General features: G+C 38.4%; 1 protein-coding gene across 1 annotated transcript in view; it reads left to right on the forward strand.

Moving 5' to 3' along the window:
- Positions 1–202: 202 nt before the first annotated feature.
- pde1a (phosphodiesterase 1A, calmodulin-dependent) overlaps positions 203–25945 on the forward strand; it is a 73965-nt gene continuing 48222 nt past the window's right edge. Inside the window, exons 1-2 of the mRNA XM_028436926.1 lie at positions 203–1083; positions 21252–21278. Coding sequence (XP_028292727.1) covers positions 554–1083; positions 21252–21278 — 557 coding nt within the window. The 5' untranslated portion in view covers positions 203–553. The remainder of the gene's footprint in view (positions 1084–21251; positions 21279–25945) is intronic.

Below are 25945 nucleotides of genomic sequence, written 5' to 3' on the forward strand. Positions count from 1 at the left end.
CACACACACACACACACACACACACACACACACACACACACACACACACACACACACAAGCAGACGCTGCGTAAAGTTATGGGCCTTTCAATTCTGCAGGATTCCATCACTCTTGGCAACCGTTGTTGAGTTACCACAGTAACGCCTCTCCATCACTCTGTCCCTCTCTCACTCCTCTCTGTTTTCATCACGGGTTAATTTCCTTTTTTGCGTTGCTACGGCGATGCTCGGGGACATTGAATGGGATGGCTTCAGTCACTGCAGTGCCGGAGCTCTGAGCTTCACACAAGACTCTCCTCTTCTTTTTCTTTCTTTTTATTTATCATTTTTGAATTGTTCCTGCTTTTGTTTAATTCACTTATTCCTCTAAAATCGTTTAACCTTTAACCCCTTCAGCTTTCACTGCACATCACATCTTCCAGGACAATTTATGGATTGATGAAATCAGATGAAGTTTCACGGATGAACGGCTGGGATGTTTTGAGCCTGATCGAAGGACGTCCAGGGACTCAACTCCACTCTGTGAGCACTTCTCAAGACCTGTGAGCGCGGGATGAACGAGGAGGAGGAGAAGAAGAAGGAGGAGGAGGTGCCGCAGCAGTGCGGGATGAAGGAGGAGGAGGAGGAGGAGGAGCTGCTACAAGTACAGGATGAAGAACTTGGAGAAGAGCTGATGGTGCAATTCTACAACATGCAACAGGAGGAGAAGACAGAGATGCAGCTGCAACAGGAGAAGGAGGAGGAGGAGTGTGAGGTGCAACAGGAGGAGGAGAAAATGCAGGAGCTACAGGAGGTGCAGAAGAAAGAGGGACATATACAAGAAGAAGAACTGGGAGAGGGTCCTGTGGTGCAGCGGTGCAGGATGGGAGTGTCGGAGGAGACGCTGAGGGAAGAAGCGAGGGAGGAGACGCACCAACAGGAGAGTGAGGAGCAGGAGGAGGAGGAGGAGCAACAGCAGGAGGAGGAGGAGGTTCACAGTGAGGAGACGCAGCAGAGTGAGGAGACGCAGGACTTCTCAGACACGGCTCTGGAACACAACAACAACAACAACAACAAGCAGGTCCTGATCCGACTGAGAGACATGTGAGTAAACGTCTGCCTGAGGAGAGGAGGTCACTGATGATGAGGAGGAGGATGATGATGATGTAACCGCACTGTTGATATTTGCTGATCAGCCTACGGCATGTCATCAGTGTTGTCGCCTGGTTGCCGTGGTGATGCTGGCATGAAAACAGGACGGGTGGCAGAGTGGACAGTGGGCGTGCGACATGAACGAGTGAAAGAGAGAGAGAGAGAGATGTTTTGATGCCACAGCTGTCCGTCAAATGTTCATCCCCGTCCCGCCACATCTGGCTGAATCTCAGCCCAGATGTGGCGACGATGGGGTACCAAGGACATCACAGCATGCCTTTTTTTCTCTCTTCTTCTCTCTGCTCCATCCCTGTTGTCATGGTAACGGCAGAGCGTTGCGATGCAGCAAAACTCACTTCAAAGAGCAACGGCTCGAGGACGCGGCGCATTTGATTTGATTCCCTGACAGACGACGCCTCAGCTCATTGTCTGATAACGTGGTTCAGCGACAGTTAAGCCTTCCCACGGCTTTAATTTGACAGGCTTTTAAGGCACTTTAAGAGGGATTTTAGCTGTAGTCTTAAAAGCTTCAGGAATATTAGGTGTTTCAGTTAAATCTGATTACGTACATTGCATTTTGTATTTTATTTGTCAATCTATGGTTTGGAAAATAAGGAAAACCGTGTGAAGAATATGTAAATGAAAGAGAGAGTGTTTATTCTGCACAGCTATTTAGAGACTCACTCTTTAGGCTCAGGTGTGTGGAAGCAGGGAAGCGCCTAATGTGCACAATCAACCTTGAAAAAGCTCCTTTACCTGCTTAACACGATCAGAGCCAGAGGGAGGGGAGAGCCCTCATTCTCTGCACTTTATGCACATGACAAGACACAGGGTGTTGTGTATTCAAGAAGGGACGCTGACCCACACAAAAACCCAGCAGATTAACAACAAAATAAATCAGGATCTATAACAAAACATGAATCTTCACAACTGAAAAAGATGCACACATGGGCTTAAACACATGTACAACTGAGGGCCCGGAGCCCCAAAGTAAACACAAAATGACTCTAACAGGACAGAAAAATACATAAAACAGTAAAAGAACAACTCACAGGAGGACAGCAAAATGACACCAAACATGCACAAGAAGAGCACAAAATGACACAAACTTTCTCACAGCATACAAAATCCCTGATAAAAATACATAGTGACAGAAAATTATACATAACAACAAAAACACACAAATTGACACCAAAAACAGCACAAAAAATGAAGAAAAAAAAGTTACAAAATGTGTTTTGATTTTTTTTAGATATTAGACCGATTTTCTATATTAATATCAGCCCTATCAGAAATGACAACATACTGTATGCAAAATTAATACACAAAACAAAGAAAACACACAAAACCCTTGTTTCTTTCCTGTGTCAATGCTCATCAGGTCATTCCGTGTGATTTCAATCCAATCCACTTTATTTATATAGCACATTTTTATAAACAAGTGTTTCTAAAGTGCTGCGGCAGTATTAAATAAGATACAATAATAATGTTTATGACATGAAAAATAAATAAAATAAATCATAGTAAAAACAATCAAACAAAATAAAAGACACAGAGGACCACACGACTCACACAGTGTTAAAAGCCTGAGAATAAAAGTAAAAGAAGAATAAAAGAGACTTAAAACACTCCACTGTGGGGGCTGTTCGGACGTGGAGGGGCAGAGCGTTCCACAGCTTAGGGCCGACAATGGCGAACGCTCTGTCCCCCCCTGGTTTTCCCCAACGCACTTTGGTCTCATAAACTTCATCTGACCAGTTATTCTGTGATTATTCAATAGACACACTGTAAGAGTTTTTAGTGTGATTGGATGAAAGCTAGAGATAAGAACAATTTAGTGAGGGGGGGTATGTGTTGATTTTTATTTTTGGTTCCAATTTCTCAGGAACTGCATCACATAGGAAACTGAAATATGGTATAATAATACAGCTCCACCTACTCTCTCAGAATATACTAAAACATCTACTATACATTCTATCTAGTGGACATACCAGTTCCTCAAAATTGGAAAAAAGTGTGTGTTTGGGTTGGAACATGTTTGGGCCTTCAGTAAACTGCTTATTTTCCTTTCATTTTCAGCTTCCAATATCTCAGTAACGACATCATATAAGAAACTGAAAGTTGGTACAGTAATACAGCTTCACCTACTCTCTCAAAATATACAAAAATATCTGCCATACATTCTATCTAGTGGACATGCCAGTTCCTCAAAATTGGAAAAAAGTGTGTGTTTGGGTTGGAACATGTTTGGTCCTTCAGTAAACAACTTTACATATGTCTCAGCTCCCTGTAATTTGATCAGCTTTGAGCTATGAACATAGACTGTTGACATCAGTAATGATTAGTCACATATACTGTATGCATTGGTTCCTGGGTGACACGCTCTTGAAATCCCAATTTTTTTTTTTAAACTTTATTAATAGGCCCATAACTGCATCTGTTTTAATTTATAGTAGAAAAGTTACTCTTTCTTGGGATATAAAACAATTTTTTCATTTTCATTTTGGACCCCAACTTTGGGTTATTTCACCACTCACACACTGAAAATCATTCACAGGAGGCCATTGTAGCTGTCCTCTATGTCTTTCTTTTCTGTGCGTTTTTCACTAGTAACATAAAAATAACAAAAACCGTTGCATGAGAAAAACATAATATTTATTATAAACAACTTTATTGTATTCTACATTTTACCGAAGAGTGTGGGACGTCCTGAAAATGTGTTAAAATGACATGGAATGACCCAATATTATTCATATTTCTACATAAATGTGGACATTTTTGTAACCCCCCCACCCCCCCACCTTTGTGATAAAATTGCCCATCTCTGTAACCCAAACTATGTTCTTTCTATTTCTGTGAAGGAGTGCTCATGCTTCTGGTTTGGCATTTTGTCCATGAGTAAAAAACCAGTTTGGATGTTTAATCAGAAAGAAAGAAGCTGACTGAAGAGTTCTGTGAGGAGTAACTTTGAAAACTCCAGCAGTGATAACTGCACCACTGATACAAACAGGAGGAGTCAGAGATCACATTAGTGTGATAGAGGCGATAGCACCTCTGTTAGCCGTTACGCCCCCTCAAGCCTCTCTTATTGAATAGCTTCATTAGCACAGGCTACTCACCCCAGCTAATGTTTGCATCCTCTGTGTAAAACATTATTACAGTTTCGTAGAGACGAGCCACTGTGTGAACATATGACTGAGTTTTATCCAACATTAATCACCCTTGGTTTGATTCAAGGATGAATTAATGAAGACGGACTAAAACAGTTCAATGTTGAGACTAAATGCACAGAGAATGTAACAAATTGGGGTAACCTAGACCCCAAAAATGCACAAAACGACAGGAAAATGCCAACAAAATTACACAAACAACAAAACCACACAAATAGATTCCAGAAAAACACAAATTGACTCATAAATCAGACACAAAATGACAACAAAGATGCCCAAAACAAGCACCTAAACACACAAAAGACAACACGTATACAAAAAGACACACAGGCAAACAAAATTACAGAAAAATACTTCAAAAACACAAAAATAGTCAACAGAAAATTCAAAAAAAATGACAGAGAAATACACACATTGACAACACACAAAATAACAAATGATGAAAACACGCAATGACTCGAAAAACTCACAAAATGACAAAACCACACAAATAGACAAACACAAATCGACTCATAAAACAAACGTGCCACAATAACAAAGACACACAAAACAAGCACCTAAACAAATAAAAGATAACACTTATAGAAAATTACTCCAAAAATTACACACAAAAACACACAAAACGACATAAATACAGAAAATTACTCCATAAATGCACAAATTGACAGAAATTCACAAAAATAACTGAAAAATACACAAATAAACAACAAGAACAAAATAATAAATAAATAATAAAACTCCATGTTCTTTCCTGTATTGATGCTTTGATTTTTATTCTAATGCTGACATACCAGTAATTGTAGATAGTTTGGCCCTCAGATCAGACACGTTTTTGTGGCCCTCTCTGTGATAAAAGTTTCCCATTCCTGAACTAGATCCCAGACGTTCCAGCTGGGATGAAACATCAGGATCCAAGAGTGATTTATATAATGTATGAGAAGCCTTTGATTTCTGTACAATTCAAGAAATTCAAGGTTTAAGCAACAAAAGTCCAATAGTCTCATTCATAATCCAGCTAAGAAGCACAGGGTGAACTTTTCTTTCACAGTCTCACATGGTCTGCTCAAACAAGTATTTAAGTACTTACATGCAGGGAAAATACAGAATTTCATTTCCTTAAACAGAAAATGCAATATTATTATTGTTATGATTTTCTCTAAAGGGCTACTGTATAGGATGCTTTTAGGTATAAACTGCGTCGCAATTTTATAGGGTGCTTGAAAGCCACAAATCACACAAACATTAATGTATTTAGTAATATCGGGCTCAGCGATGCTTTGGAAACATTTCAAAATGCTGCGTCTGGAACGCTTTGAAGACAAAGATCAGAATTTTGAGCTTTGGACTTTGTGCAAATTGCACCTCTATGTGGCGCAAATTTGGTTGAAATTCTATATTACACCCCTTTAAATTATCTCTATTTATTTTTTTTTAAAAATCTAACAGGAATGGCAATCTGACATTGAATATAGCTTCACAGGCTGACAAAATATGGAGTTCACCCTCTGAAATGTTACTATGTACGACACGGTCTAAACCCTCAGCCACATGGGACAATATCACATATTTACACCATATTTCTTACTGTGAAATGGGTGGGCTAATGTTAGCTATAGCAAGAGTACCAAATGGCTGGACGTCAAATCTTACACAAAATCATGTGTGTGCTTGTTTCAGCCATTTCTGCTGTGTATAAATATAAAATTAATGACAATAGTTAATTGTATGAACTTTGAAAGCCTGTAATGAACATATGTCAAACTTAAGGCACGCGGGACAAGTTCAGCCTGCCAGAGCATCTAGTCCGCCCCACAGGAAGGTTTTATTCAAAGTAAATAATATAGCAAAAACAGGACTTATTGTAAGTAAGCTGCTGCATACTAATCTACTACTCATACCAAGTTTGATGTCAAAAGGAGTATGTAGTGCATCCGCATTAGATTGAGTATGTGAGAAATACACGGTTGTATCCTATATATGGACATTTTTTAAGTGTGCACCTATAATGCATTGCGGACATCCCCTTTTCAAAATAAAAGCTCCTCTTCTTGTCTTCCATCAGTTTTTTTTTTAACGCTTTTGTAAATAGTGATCTTGTTTTGAAGTTAACCAGAAGTTTTGTCAGTTGCACAATGGTGGCCAATATGGAATCTCCAAAATGTCAGAATATTTTGCGCGAATTTGATCTGCGCATGGGCCGGCCCACAGCCGACCTATTGCTGACGATGAAATGAGCACATAATCCCGCCCACTGGGAAACCATGTCACTGCTATGAGCCGATGCTTCTTCGACGCATTAGGAGTACGATGCCGTCGCACGATCTGAGGCCGACATCGGCGAGACGTATGCGTGCTATCTGGGAAATGTGTTTCTGTGAGTTTTATGGATCAAATGAGCACATGTTGTTATTCTACTTGGTCACTTTCTCACTTCAAATGTTTTCAGAACTTTCAAAGTAAAGGTGGAGAATCAACAGAGGTTTTTAGCCTCAGTGTGATTCAGGATTTTGTTGTTGTAGGTTCCAAATGCATCTTGGGAAAGTAGTATACTTCAGTGGGAACACTCACCATCCTAATCATACTTATAGTATATAGTAGACAGTGTATACTCATTGAGTTTGGAGTACATACAGAGTGTGGCATTTCTAACACAGTGTAGGCCTCAGAAAAGTTTGGTGCATTGGATTGTGGGAAATGGATGTGGGATGCATAGAAGTTTTTTTTACTTCATTCTTTCAGTGATTTCTTGTGTTTCTTCTCCAAAGAAATATGGTGAAAATAGGTTATGGCAATAATGGGTAAACATACTGTATGTGAAATTAGGTGGAAATGGTTTTGAAGTGCTGAAAATGTTTTGAAAGTGAAAAAAATGTGCAGAAAATGCATTGAAACTTGATAGAGAAGTGGCAGAAATGGGAGTAATGTAGCAAAAAAAGCATTAAAAGAAGCAAACACATGGCAAGAAAAAGTGATGAAAATTGGTTGTAATATGGCAAGTTTGGTGTATTTGCAGCCAATTGTTATTGTTATCTGGCGTCCCTCTCCCAGTGTCTCGCAAGCCCAAATGGGGTGCTGACCCCAAGGTTGAGATTCAGATTTAGGATCACAGATGAAAGTGGTCTGGGTTGTTCAAACAGAACACCAACAGGTTGTATATGGGCAAAGAAAAACTGAACGTAGCCTAAACATCGCTTTTGGTTCACAGTGAAAGCGACTTCTGCGTCTCTAGATTACATTTAAAATAAATGTAAACGAGGCAAGGTCAACAACCTCCCTTCAGATGACGTGACGTAACACAATTCCAGTAACACAATCTGATTCACTGGAAGTCGCTCAAAGTTGAAAATGTTGAACTTTTCAAGCGACTTTGAGTGACGCTGTCTATCGACATCCAATCGGCAACAAGTTTCTCCCCATGTCACCGAGGGTAGATGAAGCGACGACGCGAGCAAAGAGCGCGACTATGTTTAAGTGACTCATCACGGGTAATTTAAGCAACTATAGTCGCTGAAGTCGCGTTCGATCTGAACGCTACTTAAGTCTTTATCTGATAAAGTCTCCATCAGCTTCAAACCAGGTTTTTAACCTCTTTGTTGCAGCTGAGTTCAAACTTGTCAGTAACCAATCACAGTGGGAGTCACATGTTACCTGCCAAAAAGCAAAGGTTGGTCATTGATGATCATTTCTCTACTTTTTATCGTAACATTTGGTAAACAAAGTTGTGCTCTGACTAATTAAAGCTATGTTATTAATCGGTGATGATAACGGTGATGCTGCTACACTGGAGTCTGTGTCTGGGACGAGCTGAAGTCGTTAAAATTCTGCTGCTGCAGTTACAACTTTGTCTGAATGTTAATTTGTGCTCAGTGAGAACCTGTGGAGGCTCGGCCCAATTACGGAAAAGGACGGCAGGTCCAACATGCAACAAATCAAGCACTAAGATGTTCCAATGATAAGTCTCCTTGTCAAATCAGTGTGTGTGTGTGTGTGTGTGTGTGTGTGAGTCCCCAAGTGCCCTCTTGTGCTGTTATTCTGATGTGGATTGGCTGTGTTAGGTCTGTGTGACAGACGGAAATCCTCAGGTGAACTCGGACCAACGCGCCATAAACGTCTGTGCTGTTTGGAGGGAAAACAAATGCTTTTTCCCCCTTTTTTCCCCCTCCCTAGTTTCCGTGGTAACAGCAGATGCAGCCATCTCTGGGGCTGGAAAAGGACAGGACACACATAGACGGAGTTTGAGATTTTTACCGGGGGGGGGGGGGGGGGGGGGGTCAAAAGACAAAATAGAAATAAATATATAGACAATCTCGAGATTGGCGCCAACCACAATGTTTGTAACATATACAATAATGCAAAAATGATTAGTAACATAATCCATAACGTTGACTATAAAAATTAGCATTGACGCGTTCTGTATACGGGTCAAATTGCATGTTCTCACTCATTCACGCTCTTTTTTTTTTTTTTTTTTTTTTTTTTTTTTAAAAAAAAAAAAAAAAAAAAAACTCATTCACGCTCTTAATGGATTAAATGCTTCTTAAATGGTCAATTACATATTTCAGTTACAACTACGTTTTCAATTATTCTTGTTCAATTACAATTCAGTTATGATACAGTGATCGACATTTTTCCCAATTACTATTGAATCATGATTATTTTTTATCCCCTGAAAGTCAATTGCAATTATGTTCTTAATGACTAAAGTTCAATTAAATGTACAGTAATCACAATTACTGAATCTGAAATAAGTGAAACCATAAAACTTAACCTTCTGCTTGTGTTTGCTTTCTGTTAGCATCTCTTATGTGTACATATGTCACAATGTCTTTAATCAAAATAAAAAACACACTAAAAAATATTATTTATCTAATTTTTTTCGTCACAAGTTTTGCATTTAATTAAATTGAAATTGACAAACTTTTTATGGAATTTCCAAGCCAATTATCTGAACTCAGTTACAATTCAATATGATTACAACACATTCTTAAAATCACAATTAGTTATAATTACGCCATAATTGTAATTCATTATCATTTACAAGATTACAATTCTAATTGACTTAGAATCAGCAAACACAGTCAATTATTTTGTCAAACTTGGGAAAAAAATCAATTTATTCCATCAAAAGTCTCAAAATCTTCTTAACACATCCAAAAATCCAATGAATCCCAGCATTTAGTCCAAAACACATAAGACTGCTGTAAAAAAAATTAAATGTAACGTCATATTTACAATTTCTTCTTACTTGTTTTTAGCTCTGTGATGATGACCGTGTCATTAAAAATCCTTATTTTCAGCTTAATGTTGTAAATTCATGATAAAATCAGGCCCGTGGCTGCTTTCTGCTTTATTTTTGCTGCAGTACCAAACACGAGCTGCTGGGTGCAGTGTCGGGTCACCAGTTATGTTTTTGAAAAAGATTTGCGCAACAGAAGAATAACCAAGTCACGACTCGAGCGGGAAATAAATAACAACAAATGAATTAACATATACTGAACAAAAATATAAACGAAACACTTCTTTTTTTGCTCCCATTTTTCATGAACTGAACTTAAAGATCTAAAACATTTTCTATAAACACAAAATATTGTTCACAAATGTGTCTAAATGTGTGTTAGTGAGCATTTCTCCTTTGCAGAGAGAATCCATCCCACCTCACAAGATGCTGATTAGACAACATGATTATTGCACAGGTGTGCCTTAGGCTGGCCACAATAAAAGGCCACTCTATAAATGTTCAGTTTAATCACATAGCACAACGCCACAGATGTTGTAACGTGCGATTGGCATGCTGACGGCAGAATTTGGCAGTACATCCAACCGGCGTCACAACCGTAACCACACTAGCCCAGGACCTCCATATCCAGTATGTTCACCTCCATGATCGTCTGAGACCAACCACCTGGACAGCTGCTTTGCATAACCAAAGAATTTCTGCACAAACTGTCTCAGTGAATCTTTTTAGAGTGGCCTTTTGTTGTGGCCACCTGTGCAATAATCATGCTGTCTAATCAGCATCTGGATGTGCTACACCTGTGAGGTGGGATGGATTATCTCTGCAAAGGAGAAGTGCTCACTAACACACATTTAGACACATTTGTGAAGAATATTTGAGAGAAATAGGTCTTTTGTGTTTATAGAAAATGTTTTAGATCTTTGAGTTCAGCTCATGGGAGCAAAAACAAAAGTTGCAATTTTTGTTCAGTGTATATTTTGTACAGTCACTGTGTTTTATGGCATTTAAAATATTTGCATATTGTGTACATTACGTGTTTCTAATGCATGTCTCACAGGCTTCACGTTGGTGAAAATATGTGAAGGAAGGAAAATTGAGTGGGAAGCTTCATCACGGCAGCTTTTTGGAGGGTAAAATTGAAAAGAAAATGGAATGAAGAGGTTGAGTTTGCAGAATAGTTGTTGGGATGCAGTCAGTCACCTGTTCCTGTTTGTGTTTGTGTATTTAAATGAGACGAAGGATGGCTGCAGAGGCTCAACTGGCTCTGTTTGCTGCAGGGGCATGAAACGGCTCCCTGATGACGCTTTAGTGTGTGTGTGTGTGTGTGTGTGTGCGTGTGTGTGTGTGTGTGTGTGTGTGTGTGTGTGTGTGTGTGTGTGTGTGTGTGTGTGTGTGTGTGTGTGTGTGTGTGTGTGTGTGTGTGTGTGTGTGTGTGTGTGTGTGTGTGTGTGTGTGTGTTGCAGGAAACGCTTTAATGGAGTTTCAGCTTTTTCTTCAGGTCAGGATGCTACACTGTCAAACGTGGGCGTTTGAATGGAGTTAACCATGAAAACACTGCATTGCTGCAACACACACACACACACACACACACACACACACACACACACACACACACACACACACACACACACACACACACACACACACACACACACACACACACACACACACACACACACACACACACACACACACACACACACACAGAATATTAAAAGACGCAGTTTTCACACTGCTTTTCAAAATAAAGCTCCTCCAAATGACATTATGGGCAGGGTTGGGGTCAGTTACAATTGTAATCATGCTATTGTGGCGGTTTTGAATGGAATGAGACGGAGTCAAGCTGTAGGGTTACTGGTCAGATGTGGACACAGGGTTTATTTAGTCAAAGGGTTTTTGAGGCAGACCAGTCAGAGGGTTCCATGTGTGTGTGTGTCCTTATGAATCAGTAGTTGTTCTCTGGGTTTTGCAAGTTGCTGATAGTTACGCCATAATTGATTAATTATCAATTACGTGATTACAATTATAACTGATAATTAATCACAATTATGGTGTCGTTATAATTCTAATTGTGATTTAAAAAATGGTTCCTGTTGTAATTGTAATTGAGTTGTATTTGTGTTTAGATAAGGAACTTTGTGATTGTAATTGGGCTAAAAATTCTAAAAAATCTGCCAATTTTAATAAAATTTAATTTCATGAAAAACTTGGGATGAAAATCAAATTAAATGATAAATAATTTTTTTTTTATTTTGATATCAGACTTGGGTCAAACTGACCCGTTATAGCACCAACCTTTTTTTTTTTAAATTTATATCTGTACATTCTGAGTTTTTTTGCCCCCGTACATATTCTCTATATTCTGTATTTCTGTGTTTATATATTGTTTCAACCTTGTTTGCTGCTTTTCTTTTCTGTAATGCTGCTGGAAATGTAATTTCCCTGACGGAGCCCTCCCAAGGGATTAAGAAAGTCTAATCTAATCTAATCTAATCTAATCTAATCATAAGAGATGCTAACACAACAGGAAAGTGAAGTTTATTGGGGAAATTTCTTTCAGACTCAGTAATTGTGATTAACTGTAATATAATTTTTGTAATTGAGAACGTAATTGTAATTGACTTATTATTAATAATAATCATACTTTAATTGTAAAAAGGAAGAACCAGTCACTGTATTCGTAACTGAATTGTAATTGAACATGGATTGAAAACGTAATTGGAACTGAAAAATTTAACTGATCCCAACTCTGATTATGGGTAAGGAACACATTTCAAAATAAAACACCTACACATTGCAGTATTGCATTAGAGGGGCCAGGAGTGGAATTAGGTAGGGTGAAAAAGACCAATTATAACATAATTGTGCCCTTCATTTTTGTTGATTGGTGAATATTGTATTGTTGTATTATTTGGTAATTTACACAATAATTCATGTTTTCTCTTTCATTTCTCATTTCTCCCGTGGGTTGAATTGGGTGCTCTAAAGGGCTGGTGTTGCACCCCAGGGCCTTGAATTTGACACATATAATGTAAAGGCTAAAAACAGCATTTCTAACAAAACTCCTACAAAATTGCAGTCTTGCCTTACAGGGGACAGGAATGGCATTTCAAAATAAAGCTCCTGCTAATAACTTTATATAGAGGGCTAAAAACAGCATTTCAAACAAAAGCCCTGCAGAATTGCAGGGGCATGATATAGCATTTCAAAATAAAGCCTCTGCAAATCCCATTATTGCACAATTATTGTGTTACAGGGACCAGAACAAAATATATGAAAGTTTGCTGTATATATGAGAACAAAGTGTTTCTATTGGTAAAAAATGTTATTAAATTCTCATTTCAATTGTATTTACAAAGATCCGTGTTGATGTGGGCGTTTGGATGGAGTTAAACATTAGAAACACACTAAACGCAGCCTGCAGTGCTGCCTCACATTCACACAGACATATATGGAGGTGAAACACACAAACATCAAGGACACATCGGTGCGGTGGGGGTGGGGGGGGGGCATGTAAATATCCCAGTGGAGGGTACAGGCCTGGAGAAGTTATGAGTCATTGTTGAGCTGATGTTCAGGCCTAACCTGTCAAAGCTGAAAACCGCAGTGTGCGTTTGTTTTTCTCCAAGAAAACAGAAAAGCAGGTGCTGCCCGAACCCACTGTGCGTTTCAGTGCTGGTCCGCCCACTCAGGCCAGCGTACAATTACCAGTGGACCATGAAATAACAGGTTCTGCTGCTGCATTTCAGCACTCAGACGTGTCCAAGCGGTGATTAGCAGCTCAGCGCATAATTTCACTGCAAATGGAGCCTTTAGATAACCGTCATTTGCTTGTGAGACATTTTTTTTTCTGAATCCATTGTACAAATTGACTTTCCACTGGGGCATCATTTCTGATTCAGTGATGTGACTTTGTCTTTAATGTCATGGTAAAGTGTTTGTTTTCTGTCCTGTTGACCTAATGGAACACAAGCCTTTCACTTCAACTGATTATCATTTATTATTGTTATTATTTTGTGATGTAGCAGAAAAACCCTTGGTACCACAACTCATGTTAAACAAGCTCTGAGGGCAATAGTTCCTCCATTAAAGACTATTATCACTGTAAGTCTGTTAGAAATCTATTTTCTAGACTTTAAGGAAGGAGAATAAACAATACTGTGAAAAAATGTTTCACCTTTCCCCCAAATAATTATTAAAACTTTAAACAAACACATTTTTTAAATAATATGTTGTGGTTTCATTTATTCAGACAAACATTTTTTTAGTAAATGTATTTTGATCTCCTGACATGTTTCGACTGCCAACTGTCAGTCTTCCTCAGAAGCATCTACTGGGTTCTCTACGGCCGGCCACGCCCCCTGTCGATGCTTTGATGCTTTCCTTATGAAATAACTTGAAAGGACACATCAAAGCAATCAGTAGATGCCTCTGAGGAAGACTGATACAGTCGAAACATGTCAGGAGATCAAAGCACATTTTCTGAAAAAAGTTTCAAGAAGCAACTGTGCACATCGACAACGTCAATATCAAACTCAAAAAGGGGCCAATTCAGTCCACAGCAGCAGCAGAATACTGAATATTCTCAACAATAGGAGGGAAAAAGAATGTTTTGATGATAAATTATTAGGACAGTGTCCTAAAGGTGTATTAACTTTTCAAACTTGGAAACATTTCACATCAAATTTTGTTTCAGTCCATATACCACCCAGGGGCTTTAGTTTAATGTCAGGATAAACTATGAACTATTTTTTTTTTGGAACTGAGAATAAAATGTATGAACTGAACTTAAAACTACTTCAAGTAGACCGTGCAAATGGATGGAAGTCAACACAGGGGCCACGTATAGCACTTCAAAATAAAGTTAAATCTGCAAATTTGATAACGGGTTAAAAATCAGCATTTCAAAATAAAGTGCTTTGTTGAATTTTAGGGACCAGGAGCAGTTTATGTAATTAACCCTCCTATTATCCATTCAATGTTCATCTTGCCTTTTTTTCCCCTTTTGTTTCATATTTCATGACTTTTTCTAAGTTGATGGGTACAATTAATTAAGCATAAAATCATTATGGTAATATTTATTTAATGAGCTGAATACACAATTTGGTGTTCCTCTGGGGTCAATTTGACCCCAAGCTGTTTTGGCTGTGTAAGACTTGTCTGTCTGTGACCCATGTGACCTTACATAATCACACCTGCAGGTGAAGAGTTGATACATGACATGGAACAGCTCTTTCACAGTAAAAGTCATGTAGAGGAGGATGTGTCGGAGACAGAGGACTTTATGGTGAATAACCCCAACTATGTTACTTTAAAATGAAAAGGGGGAGTTCCCAACATCAATCACTATGGTTCATTCTGTGAGTCATTAATGTGCACCTCAAATTAGAAAAGATTTGCAAGAAAGATTTAACCTGATGGTGGCGCTGCAGGAAAGGTCATATCATCACCACAACCAATAGGGTTCATACTCATTAATGTTATCAGTACATCTGAGAAGATTTGGATAAAAACTATTCAAGATAAATGAATTTTAATTTAAAAGTTTGCCCTGATGGTGGCGCTAGAGAACAGGTCAATGTTTCATTATCAAGGGCTTATTTATATATTCAACACATAAATAAAGTGTCTGACACAAAAACTTGGTCAACAAGGAGGAAAATATGCCTGGGGTCAGATTGACCCCAAGGTTAAAATGTGTTATGAATATCTAAGGATAATAGGAGGGTCAAATATTTTGTCATTTCACGTCTGCTTGGATTGGTTTAAAACCATGTGGTGTTTTGTATCTAGTAGTTTTATTTTGTTAAGGATAATTAAAAGCTGGCCTCAGTTTGTCATTCCAGTCACACAATCCGACTGATGCCAAACGTCTCCAATAAACCGTCTGTCCTTGTAAAGTCTCATTTGAAAAAAGCTCCTAATTAATTTCTCTCTCTCGTCCTTATCGAAGCACTTTTCCCGCGGCTGGTGCTGATCACTCGTCATGATTTGGCTCCGCTCCGCTTTACACGCGGGAGCAACAGAATCAGGACACAATCTCTAAAAACCACATTCGTGTGAGACTGTCCTGAAATTCAAATCTCTCAGTTCATTCAGCTCTCCCCCTCATGGCAAATAAAACCTCTGAGTCGCCGTGTGTCGCTCGCTCACATTCACAAACATTTTGTTATTGGTGCAAAGGCGAGCGCTCCAGTCGCCTGCAGCAAAAGGCACAAGAATTCAAATGTCGACCTGGAGGCGGCGAGTCTGACGTGAGCCATCAGGCCTGCAGGAGTGAAGGAGAAGAGAAAGCAGCGCAGACGGCTTTGTTTGGAGCTGTTTGTGCTGAAATCATGAAATCAAACCCTAAACTGCAGCTCTCTCATTATCCAGAGGCTTCAGGGGAAGGAGACGTGGTTTTTAGTGGCCAAACACACACACATACAAGCCCGTGCTGTGTTCTTCTGTACCACCAACTGCAGCCCGCACAGAGACTTCACTACAAAGAATAGTTTAGAAGTTCATCATAAATAAATTAAAAGATGATAGGAGCTCAGAAAAAAAACAAAAACAAAAAAGCAATCTAAAGCCAAAAATCAGTTGGGTCGTTCCATGTCATTTTAACAAATTTTCAGGACATCCCACGCACTTCAGTCTGAAAAAAATAAAGACATTTTGACCAATTGTTCCTTAATGATTAAATTGGCACACTGTATATTTTTGTTGGAGCCCAGTGTAGCTTGTTTCTGTGTCTTATAATCAAATTTCAGTTCCCCATGTGATGTAGTTCCTGAGATATTGGAAGCTGAAAATTGTCCATATCTTAAAAAGTCTTTATCCAATCAAACTAAAAATGTACAGTGTGACTATTGAATAATCATGGAATAGTTAGTGAAAATTTCACAATTTCAGTGCGTGGGCCATTTGTGAAATGGCATGGAATGTCTTGGATATTGTCGGTGCCTTATATACTACATACTTTTATTTCATTTATACATGCAAAGCATTTTGAATGTTGAAATTGTTTGATTCCCCTCCTCTATTGGCCACTTGAGATCAAACTTGTCTGAAATGAGTTTGACAACATTTCAACATTTTCTCTGTTTTAGTGTTTACTGATAAGTTTACACGTTTCTGCTTCATTTCTGTTTAATCGTCTTTCCATAATCAGAGTCATTACAGGTTTTTAAACTTCCTGAAATCCTGCCAAACACGATAGTTACCGTTAATCTGCCGAAATCACGACATTACGTAGTGTGAGAAAACGTTGTTTCACATGAGACTATCCGTTTACTACATCCCACGCAAATAATTCTAACACACAGACAAGCAACATTGACCGCATGTAAAGGATATTTAATATCAGCGAGTGTTGAAATAACAAAATGTTTTATATTCCAAGACAGAGTGACGTTTATGCTCTAAATTAAAACAGAGATTAAGTTTTTTCTTATGTTCCCACATGCAGTTATGGGACAGTGAAAATAGCAACAATGTACCAACCAATGCATATACTGTATGTGACTAATCATTAGTGATGTGAACAGTCTATGTTCATAGCTCTAAGCTGATCACATTACAGGGAGCTGAGACATATTCCAATTTTGAGGAGCTGGTATGTCCACCAGATAGAATGTATGGCAGATCTTTTTGTATATTTTGAGAGAGTAGGTGAAGCTGTATTACTGTACCAACTTTCAGTTTCTTATATGATGTCGTTACTGTGATATTGGAAGCTGAAATGAAGGGAAAATAAGCATGAGCAAAAATCTACATATATCCCCTCACTAAGTTGTCCATATCTCAAAAAGTATTTTTCCGATTAAACTAAAAATTCCAGTGTGTCAATTGAATATTCACGGAACAATCTTTAAGACCCAGGCGCGTGGGCCATTTGTGAAACAACATGGAATGACTCTTGTGGATTGTAAATATTGTCCCAAACATGTCGGTGAGGGTTTAGTCCATGTTTACAGCTATTTCAATTTCAGAAGATGAAGTTCCTCATATCACAAGGTTTCGTAGCTAGATTTTGTGCGAGATTTTACATTCCCGTCGATTGTCGATCCGTTTATGGGAGAAAAATGTTTGTGAATGGGTGATTTTGTCCCATAACATGCAAGTGAGCATATATTTCTGTTATAATGCAATTCTTTTTTGCTGATCAGGTGAACAGGAACTGTGTCGGACTGAACCTAAAGCTGAAAGCTGCTGTTGTGTGAGTGTGTGTGTGTGTGTGTGTGTGTGTGTGTGTGTGTGTGTGTGTGTGTGATGGACGCAGAGAGGTGAAGCTCTGCTCTCTGCACGTTTGGATGAGTTGTGACTCAGAGGAAGCCCGAATACGGATTCAAATTGCAGCAATCAGCCAGTGAAGGGTTTAAAGTCCCCAAACGGCCTCTGAATGTGTTGACAAGAAGCAAAATCAACATCCGACCTCTACAAATATCTACTTCTGCTCCTCGTGGCAGGCTGTGCTTTCCTTTCAGCGTTTACTGCAGGTTGATCACGTCTCTCTGTGTGTGTCTGGAAATGTTTGGGAATGATGTCCTCTGAGCTGATTTATTCATCATGACAGTCTATTTTATAATGTGCACCAATCATTCATAATTATTATCCCCCGCCACGAAGTGGAAGGGATATACAGTATAGGTTTGAGCTCCGTCCGTCAGTCCGAGTTAAAGTTGACAGCTTTTCTCAGAAACTGTTTAAGATAGGATAACCAAATTCAGTGTGTGGCTTCAGGGTATCAATACCTTGATGGAGTTTGAAACTCACATATGTCCGCCAGCCGGTGGCGCTATAACCAACGTCAATGCGTTTTGGCCTATAACTCCCACACAGTATGTCACACATTCAAATATTTCATTTCCACAGATTCCCCGAATAGCACTGAATCAGCCGAGCTAGGCCACGCCCATTTCCGCCTTGAGTTTGATCGGTGCAAAATTGCGAAAACTGCCAAATCTGTTTTTTCTAACTCCTCCTTGGGGTTTTGTCCAATCAGCGTGAAACTTGTCATGTCGACTCTTCAGTTGGATCTGATCTAAAGTTGAGAAAATAATTTTGTTCTGTCAAAACACGAGCAAATTATTAACGAGTAAAGTTTTCAAGCTAGCTATAAAAATGCAAACTGTTGCATATATCGGTCAAAATACATGCTAACAACACCAAATCTGAGATCCTTGGTTGGCATGTCACTGTGGGGGTATAAGCAATAGGCCACTAGGGGGCACTGCAAATATGGGAAATATATTTATCCTAAATGGCAAGACCGATTTTTATCAAATTTGGTGGGTATGACCTTGGGTCACTCCTGAGGCCATATCTTGGAGTTAATCATTAATTGGTCAAAGTGGGCGTGGCTTATTACAACATAAAATATAAATAAACAAACATTTATTTCAGCTGAATTATTATGTTGTGGGCTCTGAAATTTACAGGATATATATAGAAGAGCACACAGATCACCCATACCAAAGATGATGCCACTAGGCGGCGCTATAATGGGTGCAAACACATTTTGGTCTCTAACTTTCACATTTTAAGTCACATCCCCATATACTTTATAGCCACGTGTTCCCTAAATAGAATTGCATCTTCTGACATAGGCCACGCCCACTCCCATGGTATATTGCTCTTTGTAAGTCACTACACATTTGTTCGGTCAACAAATACATGTTTCCAGCTAGCTATAGAAACACAAACTGTTGCACATCTTGGTCAAAACAAAAGCTAACAACACCAAATCTGAGATCCTTGGTTGGCATGTGACTGTGGGGGTATGAGCAATATTTGAATAATTTAGGCCACTAGGGGGCGCTGCAATTATGGGACATTTATTTCTCTTAAATGTCAAAACCGATTCTTACCAAATTTGGTAGGTATGACCTTGGGTCACTCCTGAGGCCATATTTCGAAGTTGATTGTGATTGGTCAAAGTGGGCGTGGCTTATTACAACATAAACAACAAACATGTATTTCAGCTCAAGTATTATGTTGAGGGCTGTGAAATTTACAGGGTATATATAGAAGAATACACAGACCACCCATACCAAAAAGTGAGCCACTAGGTGGCGCTACAATGGGTGCAAACGCATTTTGGCCCGTAACTTTCACATTTTTAATCACACCTTCATAAACTTTATATCCACCTGTTCACTGCAAATGGCACGTTGGCCTGTGTCCTGACGCTCGCCCCAAGCCCGTCATCATTCGTGACGTACTACCATGGGCTCCGCAAAACCTGGGGGCCGAGTCGCGCTGGAAGACTTGGACCCCTTTCATAACTGCTTGCAGTTCTTTTTCAGGAAAATACAGTTTATACAATAGGATGAGATAATATAAAATGAGATAAGATTAGATGAAATAAGGTAAGAAAAAAGAAGTAAGATGAGGTTATATTAGATAAGATGAAATATGAAAAATAAGATCACATAAGATTAGACTAAAAAAAGATAAGATAAGATGAGATAACATAAGTTAAAATAGATTAAGACAAGATGAGATGATAAGAAGATAAGATACTAGGGATGTAATGATTCACTCAACTCCCGATACGATTCGATTCACAATACTGGGTTCACGATACACTTCTCTCACGATTTATTTTACAAAATGGGACTGTAGACAAATTTTTTTAGAAAATACTGTACTATTTTCCTTTTATTTTTCATTGTCAAAAGAATTCCTTGATAAACTATTCAAAACAATGCAATTTAACTAAAAATAAATCTTGAATGAAAAAAAATAAAGGAATAATACAAATGAAAATGAAGCCCATTAATTTAAATTCTGGTTCTATAATAAACAATGCAAAACTGCATAATAGTTCTTTTTCTTTTTAAAAGTGCAACTGAAAATGTATTTTGTGCCTTAACACTTTGACTTTAAAAAAAAAAAACCGTGATTGCACTGATTTACGTCATATTTGTAGAAGGAGGCCAGAAAGAAAGTATTAGCAGACTCCGCCCTCCGCCTACACTTGTAGGCCCTCTGCTGGTTAAAAAAAAGTACTGCAATTCAATTTTCAGAATATCAACCGTGATACCTATGAATCAATTTTTAACTGCCTTACGATTAATTGTTACATCCCTATAAGATACAATATAAAATTAAGATGAGATTAAATAAGATAAACTGAGATAAGACAAGATGAGATAACGTAACTTAAGTTAAGAATAGATAAGGTAAGGTGAGGTTATATTAGATAAGATGAAAGATAAAAAATAAGATAAGATGAAATAATATACAATGAGATAAGTTGAGATAACACAAGTTAAAATATAATGGTTAAGATAAAATAAGATTTACAGTAAGATGAGATGAAATGAGATAAACTGAGATGAGACAACATAAGTTAAGGTAAGAAAAGATGACATAAGGTAAGATGAGATCAGGAAATATAAGTTGTGTTAACATAGTTAAGATAAATTAAGATGAGATAAGATTAGATCAAACCAAACGACATGAGACAGGACAAGATTAGATAAAAGATAATATTGGATAAGATAAAAAATGTTCATCCTGAAGAATGAATTTAACTGCTGACGTTTATATCACATTGAATCAACAGTAAACAGAGCCTGAGACAAAGGGAAGAGGAGGAAAGCACAATAAGAAACACAAATATGTAAGAGACATTAAAAGAAAGGAATGTATAATTGAACAATGATTAAATATAAATGTCAGTTTTTAACTAAACGTCTGTGTGTTTTCTGTTTGTGTCTTTACAGGCAGAAATACAAGAGCACGTCACAGAGGTGAGTCCAACTCATCTACACATTCATCAACATTCTGTTCTTCTAACCATGCACAAAATGACAGAAAAATACACAAAACAACCACCAAAAAACACAAAGGGCCTGTACTTCAAAGCTGTATTTCCCCTTATCACGCTAACTTCCTGGATTTATTTGGCGTGAATAAATCCTGAAAGTTAGCGCAATAAGAGGGAATCCAGCTTTGTAGTACAGGCCCAAAATGACAGAAAAATGCAAATACAACAAAATACTCCAAAATGTTCCCATAAATTGACACAAACCCTTTGTTCTTTCCTGTCTCAAGGCTCACATTGGTTTTTAGGTCGGATTTAAAACGTCCCTCACTTTGTTGTTGTTGTTGTTGTTGTTGTTGTTGTTGTTGTGTACACTAGTTAAAATCACTACTCTTAGGTAAAATCTATGGATGTGTACTAAGCATGTGAATCTCCATCACTGACAACGATTGGATACACATCTCGATACATTACCAACGATACGATACATTAGTGAGTCTTTGAATCCCCTAGCGTCACAATGGAATATGATTCACCCCTGTTTCCGATTCGATACAATTTGATATTGAGTTGATGGCAATTAAATTCTACACAATAGGATGCAATTCAACATGATGCAAAGAAAATATACCAAAAATTTAAATAGTAAATGAGTAGCTGCAATTCAGTATAGAAAGTTTTCATCTTTCTTTGCTTGTGCAAAGAAAGATGAAAACTATTATTTAACAGTCACAGCTGCTGTAAGCAGAGCCTTAATGAGTCATATTTAATGTTCATAAGACAAACAAAAAATAAAATAAAATACAATAAAAAAAAAAAGGTCTGGCATAAATTACGTGTTTATCACAAGTAGAGGGAGCTGCCAGACTACCGCCTTAGACTAAGTTATTAGTGGTTCTTTTCTCACTAGATTTGCTGGAGCTCTGCTTCCAGTCTCCCTCGGGGTGGGTGAGGGGGAGGAGCGGCGCCGTATCGATACGAGTGAGACCCTCAGTTTGTTTAAGGTTTAGCAGCATGGCATTCTTTACAAACCACCTAGTCAAGTTTACCATCATCAAGTTTTTAGGTGCATTATAAATCTAATCTGTAGCTGCTGCTCTCACTGACCTCCGTGTTTGTTGCGGTACCAACGTGAAGCACGTGGGGCATTCAATGTGCCTCGGAAAAACAGGATAGAATGAAATACAACATGAAAAAATCGCCCTGCGACCCTGAAAACAGGAACAAGTGGGTCACAAAATGGATGGATGAAAAACTGATGAAACCATGGATTTTACCGATGCAGGCACTCAGTGACCGATGCATCTCGATTTCACCCGTAAATTGTACCGATACACACTGAACGAATCAATGAACTCACATCGCTCATTTTGTGTCTAGATACCGATTCATATCGATTCATCTCCACATGCTTAATGTGTACGCATCAACGCTCGGAGCCCGATTTTTGATTTGGGGCCCCAAAAGAAAAAAAACCAAAAGTAGATTTCTCATTAATTTGAGAGTCAAATATTACTACGGTTAGTGGTACTAATTCATTGGCATACACCAATATATAAATGGGGCCCATTACTCCGTACGTGTCACGGGGGTGCCAGGGGGCCCCCGGGGGCCCAATTTTTCAAATGAATTTTCTTCCGTTAGTTCTCGTTTGAGCGGAATGCAGTTTGGTATGAATACTCTATGAATAAATATGATGAGACACTCTGAACCCTTTTTTTAAAAAATGTGGCCCGCCCCCATTGAAAATGTATGTGAACATAGTCATTTCATATATTGTTTCAAAGGTAATTCAATGTACAGTAGGTTACGATTATGCCTTTATTTCTGAGTCAAATATTATTACGGTTAGTACCTAATCATTTACACATACCAATATATGAACGGGGCCCATTACTCCGTCGGGGCCACAGGGGGCCCATTTTTCAAATGACTGCTCCTCCGTTAATGCTCGTTGAAACGGGCTGTAATTTGACATGGACATTCTATGAGCATCAAAAGCCTCTCAAAGACTTTTTTTACTCCGTGGAACCGAGTCATTTGACTGAAATCTCTGGAACGTGGTACGTGCTATTAGGCGCTGAGACATTCCGCTCAGTCATGTACTGAGTGTGCATTGTGCTGAGATTGTATATGCACATGCGCGTACATGCGCTCTACCGGAAAATTCATTTTTGCTAAAAAACAATAAAAAAATGTTTTCGTTTTTTTTTTGTTTTCAAAGTGAACAGACACGTGTTATATTTGTTTATTGTTAGGCTAGAGTTAGGATTAGGTCAGGGTTATAATCTCAGTACGGTGGTAAACTCAGTTCATCCTAACTTGTTATTCTAAATGCCGACATTTATATGATAATGTGACCCTCAAATCACATTCCTGTAGCCCCGCTGTGGTAAATTATGTGGCCCACTGCTGATATCAGCTGCACGTGCACATTTCGAAAGTTTGTCGTCATTAAGAAAACAAACTTTTCCAGAGCTGTGAGAGCAGGATGAGGCCTGGAGTGTGTAAAGTGAAACGCTCTCCTCTCACACAGAGGAAGCCCTCGGTCTGAAGTGACTCTCACACCTCCCACACACACCTGTCTGTCTCCTCACCTGCACACCTCTATTTCTGTGCAGTCCGACACACACACGGGAACGCTCCTGTGGCATTTGTGTTTTATTGAAAGGCGTTTCAAACATTTATCAAGCCGTGGTGCCGTGATGGTGATCTCCTCTGACATTTTCTCAGAGTTGGCTGCTTCTCTCTCTCATCACAACAATCACACAAAGACATATTTACAAGTGGGAAGAAGAAGAAAAAAAAAAAAACCCACACGCTTGGAAGAACGCGTAGGTGTCGACGACAAAAGGATGAGAAAGTCCCAAATCCACATCGCACACATTGTACTGAAACAATGAAGTCACACCAGCAGCCAATCAGATCACAGCATCACTGCAGAGAACATGTGCAGTTTGAACGAGTGAAATTCAGAGTTATTTATGAAAAAAAACAATACATTCCTCATTTTCAGTGACATACGGTGAGGTTCATGACTGGGGAGGCACACATTTATGAACCCAAAAGAAGATTACATTTTTAAATATTTTTTTATATAATTTTATATATGTAAGTGTTAATGGCGAGCCATTATTTCTTTGTACTTTTATTCTATTTCATCCTGTTTTTGCAAAAAGAAAGTCTTGCATATATAGTATGTTTTAATTGAATTTAAAATAAATATTTAGATTTTGACCTTAATTAAAGTCAAAATGTCTTGTTTTATAAGTTTCAACAATACAATCGCAAGAAAAACAAACTTCTTTATTATAAGGTCAAAAGTTACTGTAAATGTGTTTATGTTTTGTTGAATAATTCATTTTTAATTTTATTATCACTTTGCATTAGATGCTTTTAATGATACAACAGCACAGCCTTGTGCCAGAAATTATTCCAAGCATTCAAAGTGTGAATGATTGGGCTAGGGTCCATTGTCACTTCATGTGTTTTTAGAGTCATTTTTGTGTATTATTTTATTTGTTTTGTCTTTTTGTGTATTTGTTTTGTCTTTTTGTGTATTCCGCGTGTTATTGGAGTCAATTTGTGCATTACAGGGCCACACAGTATTAGACTGTGGGCAGCATGTGGCCAGTTGCCCCTTTCTGTATTACCCCCAATTTCCACTGGATGCGGCTCTCCTGCATTACGTCACCACTGCACCACCACAGCTGATAGGTTTCCACTTATATATGTGTTCATTTCCGCCCGGTCCACTGCGGTGCGTGTCTGCTCCTTCCCAGCTGCGGCAGTCCGGTGCCCTCCGCCAGATATACGCAGGGCTTCGACGCATCAATCAGCACAGAGCAAATAAAGCTAAACAGGAAATAAAGCACGTACTCCGCAATAAAAATATCCGATTACTTTTCAAAATAAAGCACTTAAAATTATATTTCAAGTAACTACATCACCAAAACGTGTAAAAACAAAATCACATTTACTATATTGTTTCCTCTCATACTGTAACTGCACTGATATATACACACATATATATATATATATATATCAGTGACGTGCCGTGACCACTAGGGTTGGGTGGGCACGTTACAAATCCAGACCACCAATGACAATTTCATATGTTTCTGCTGTCAAGTGTTAATTCAATTCAAATCAATTTTATTTGTATAAAGCAATTTCCAACAAAGTCATCTCAATGCGCTTATCAAAATATAAAATTCATAATAAGAAGGAAAAAACCCAACAAGATCCACATGAACAAGTGTTTAGCTATCTAACAAAATCAACATCATAAACACCATTAAAGAAACATAAAGAGTTATTTAATATAGCCTCCATACTCTCCAACAACATATATCTCATGACACGGCAGCACATCTGTTGTTTGTGTTGGAAACACAGAAACACGGAGAAAATGACAACAACTTAGAACAGCCTCAGTGAGGAGCATCCACAAAGTCAATCCTTCCTTTTGTTCCATTCACTGTGAAAAGTATGAAACATGTTCTGACCTTACCTTTGCTGAAGGTCTGGTAACTCAGGTGTTGGTCTCCATCTTTTAAAAGCTGTCGTTTTTCCTCAAAACAAAGTTTCTCTATCATCTCTAACGCTGTCATCCTGCCTGTAGTGTTATCCCGTCCACTAGCTAGAGAACAT

This window comes from Gouania willdenowi, chromosome 21, assembly GCF_900634775.1.
Source record: "Gouania willdenowi chromosome 21, fGouWil2.1, whole genome shotgun sequence".
In the NCBI taxonomy this organism is placed as follows: domain Eukaryota; kingdom Metazoa; phylum Chordata; class Actinopteri; order Blenniiformes; family Gobiesocidae; genus Gouania; species Gouania willdenowi.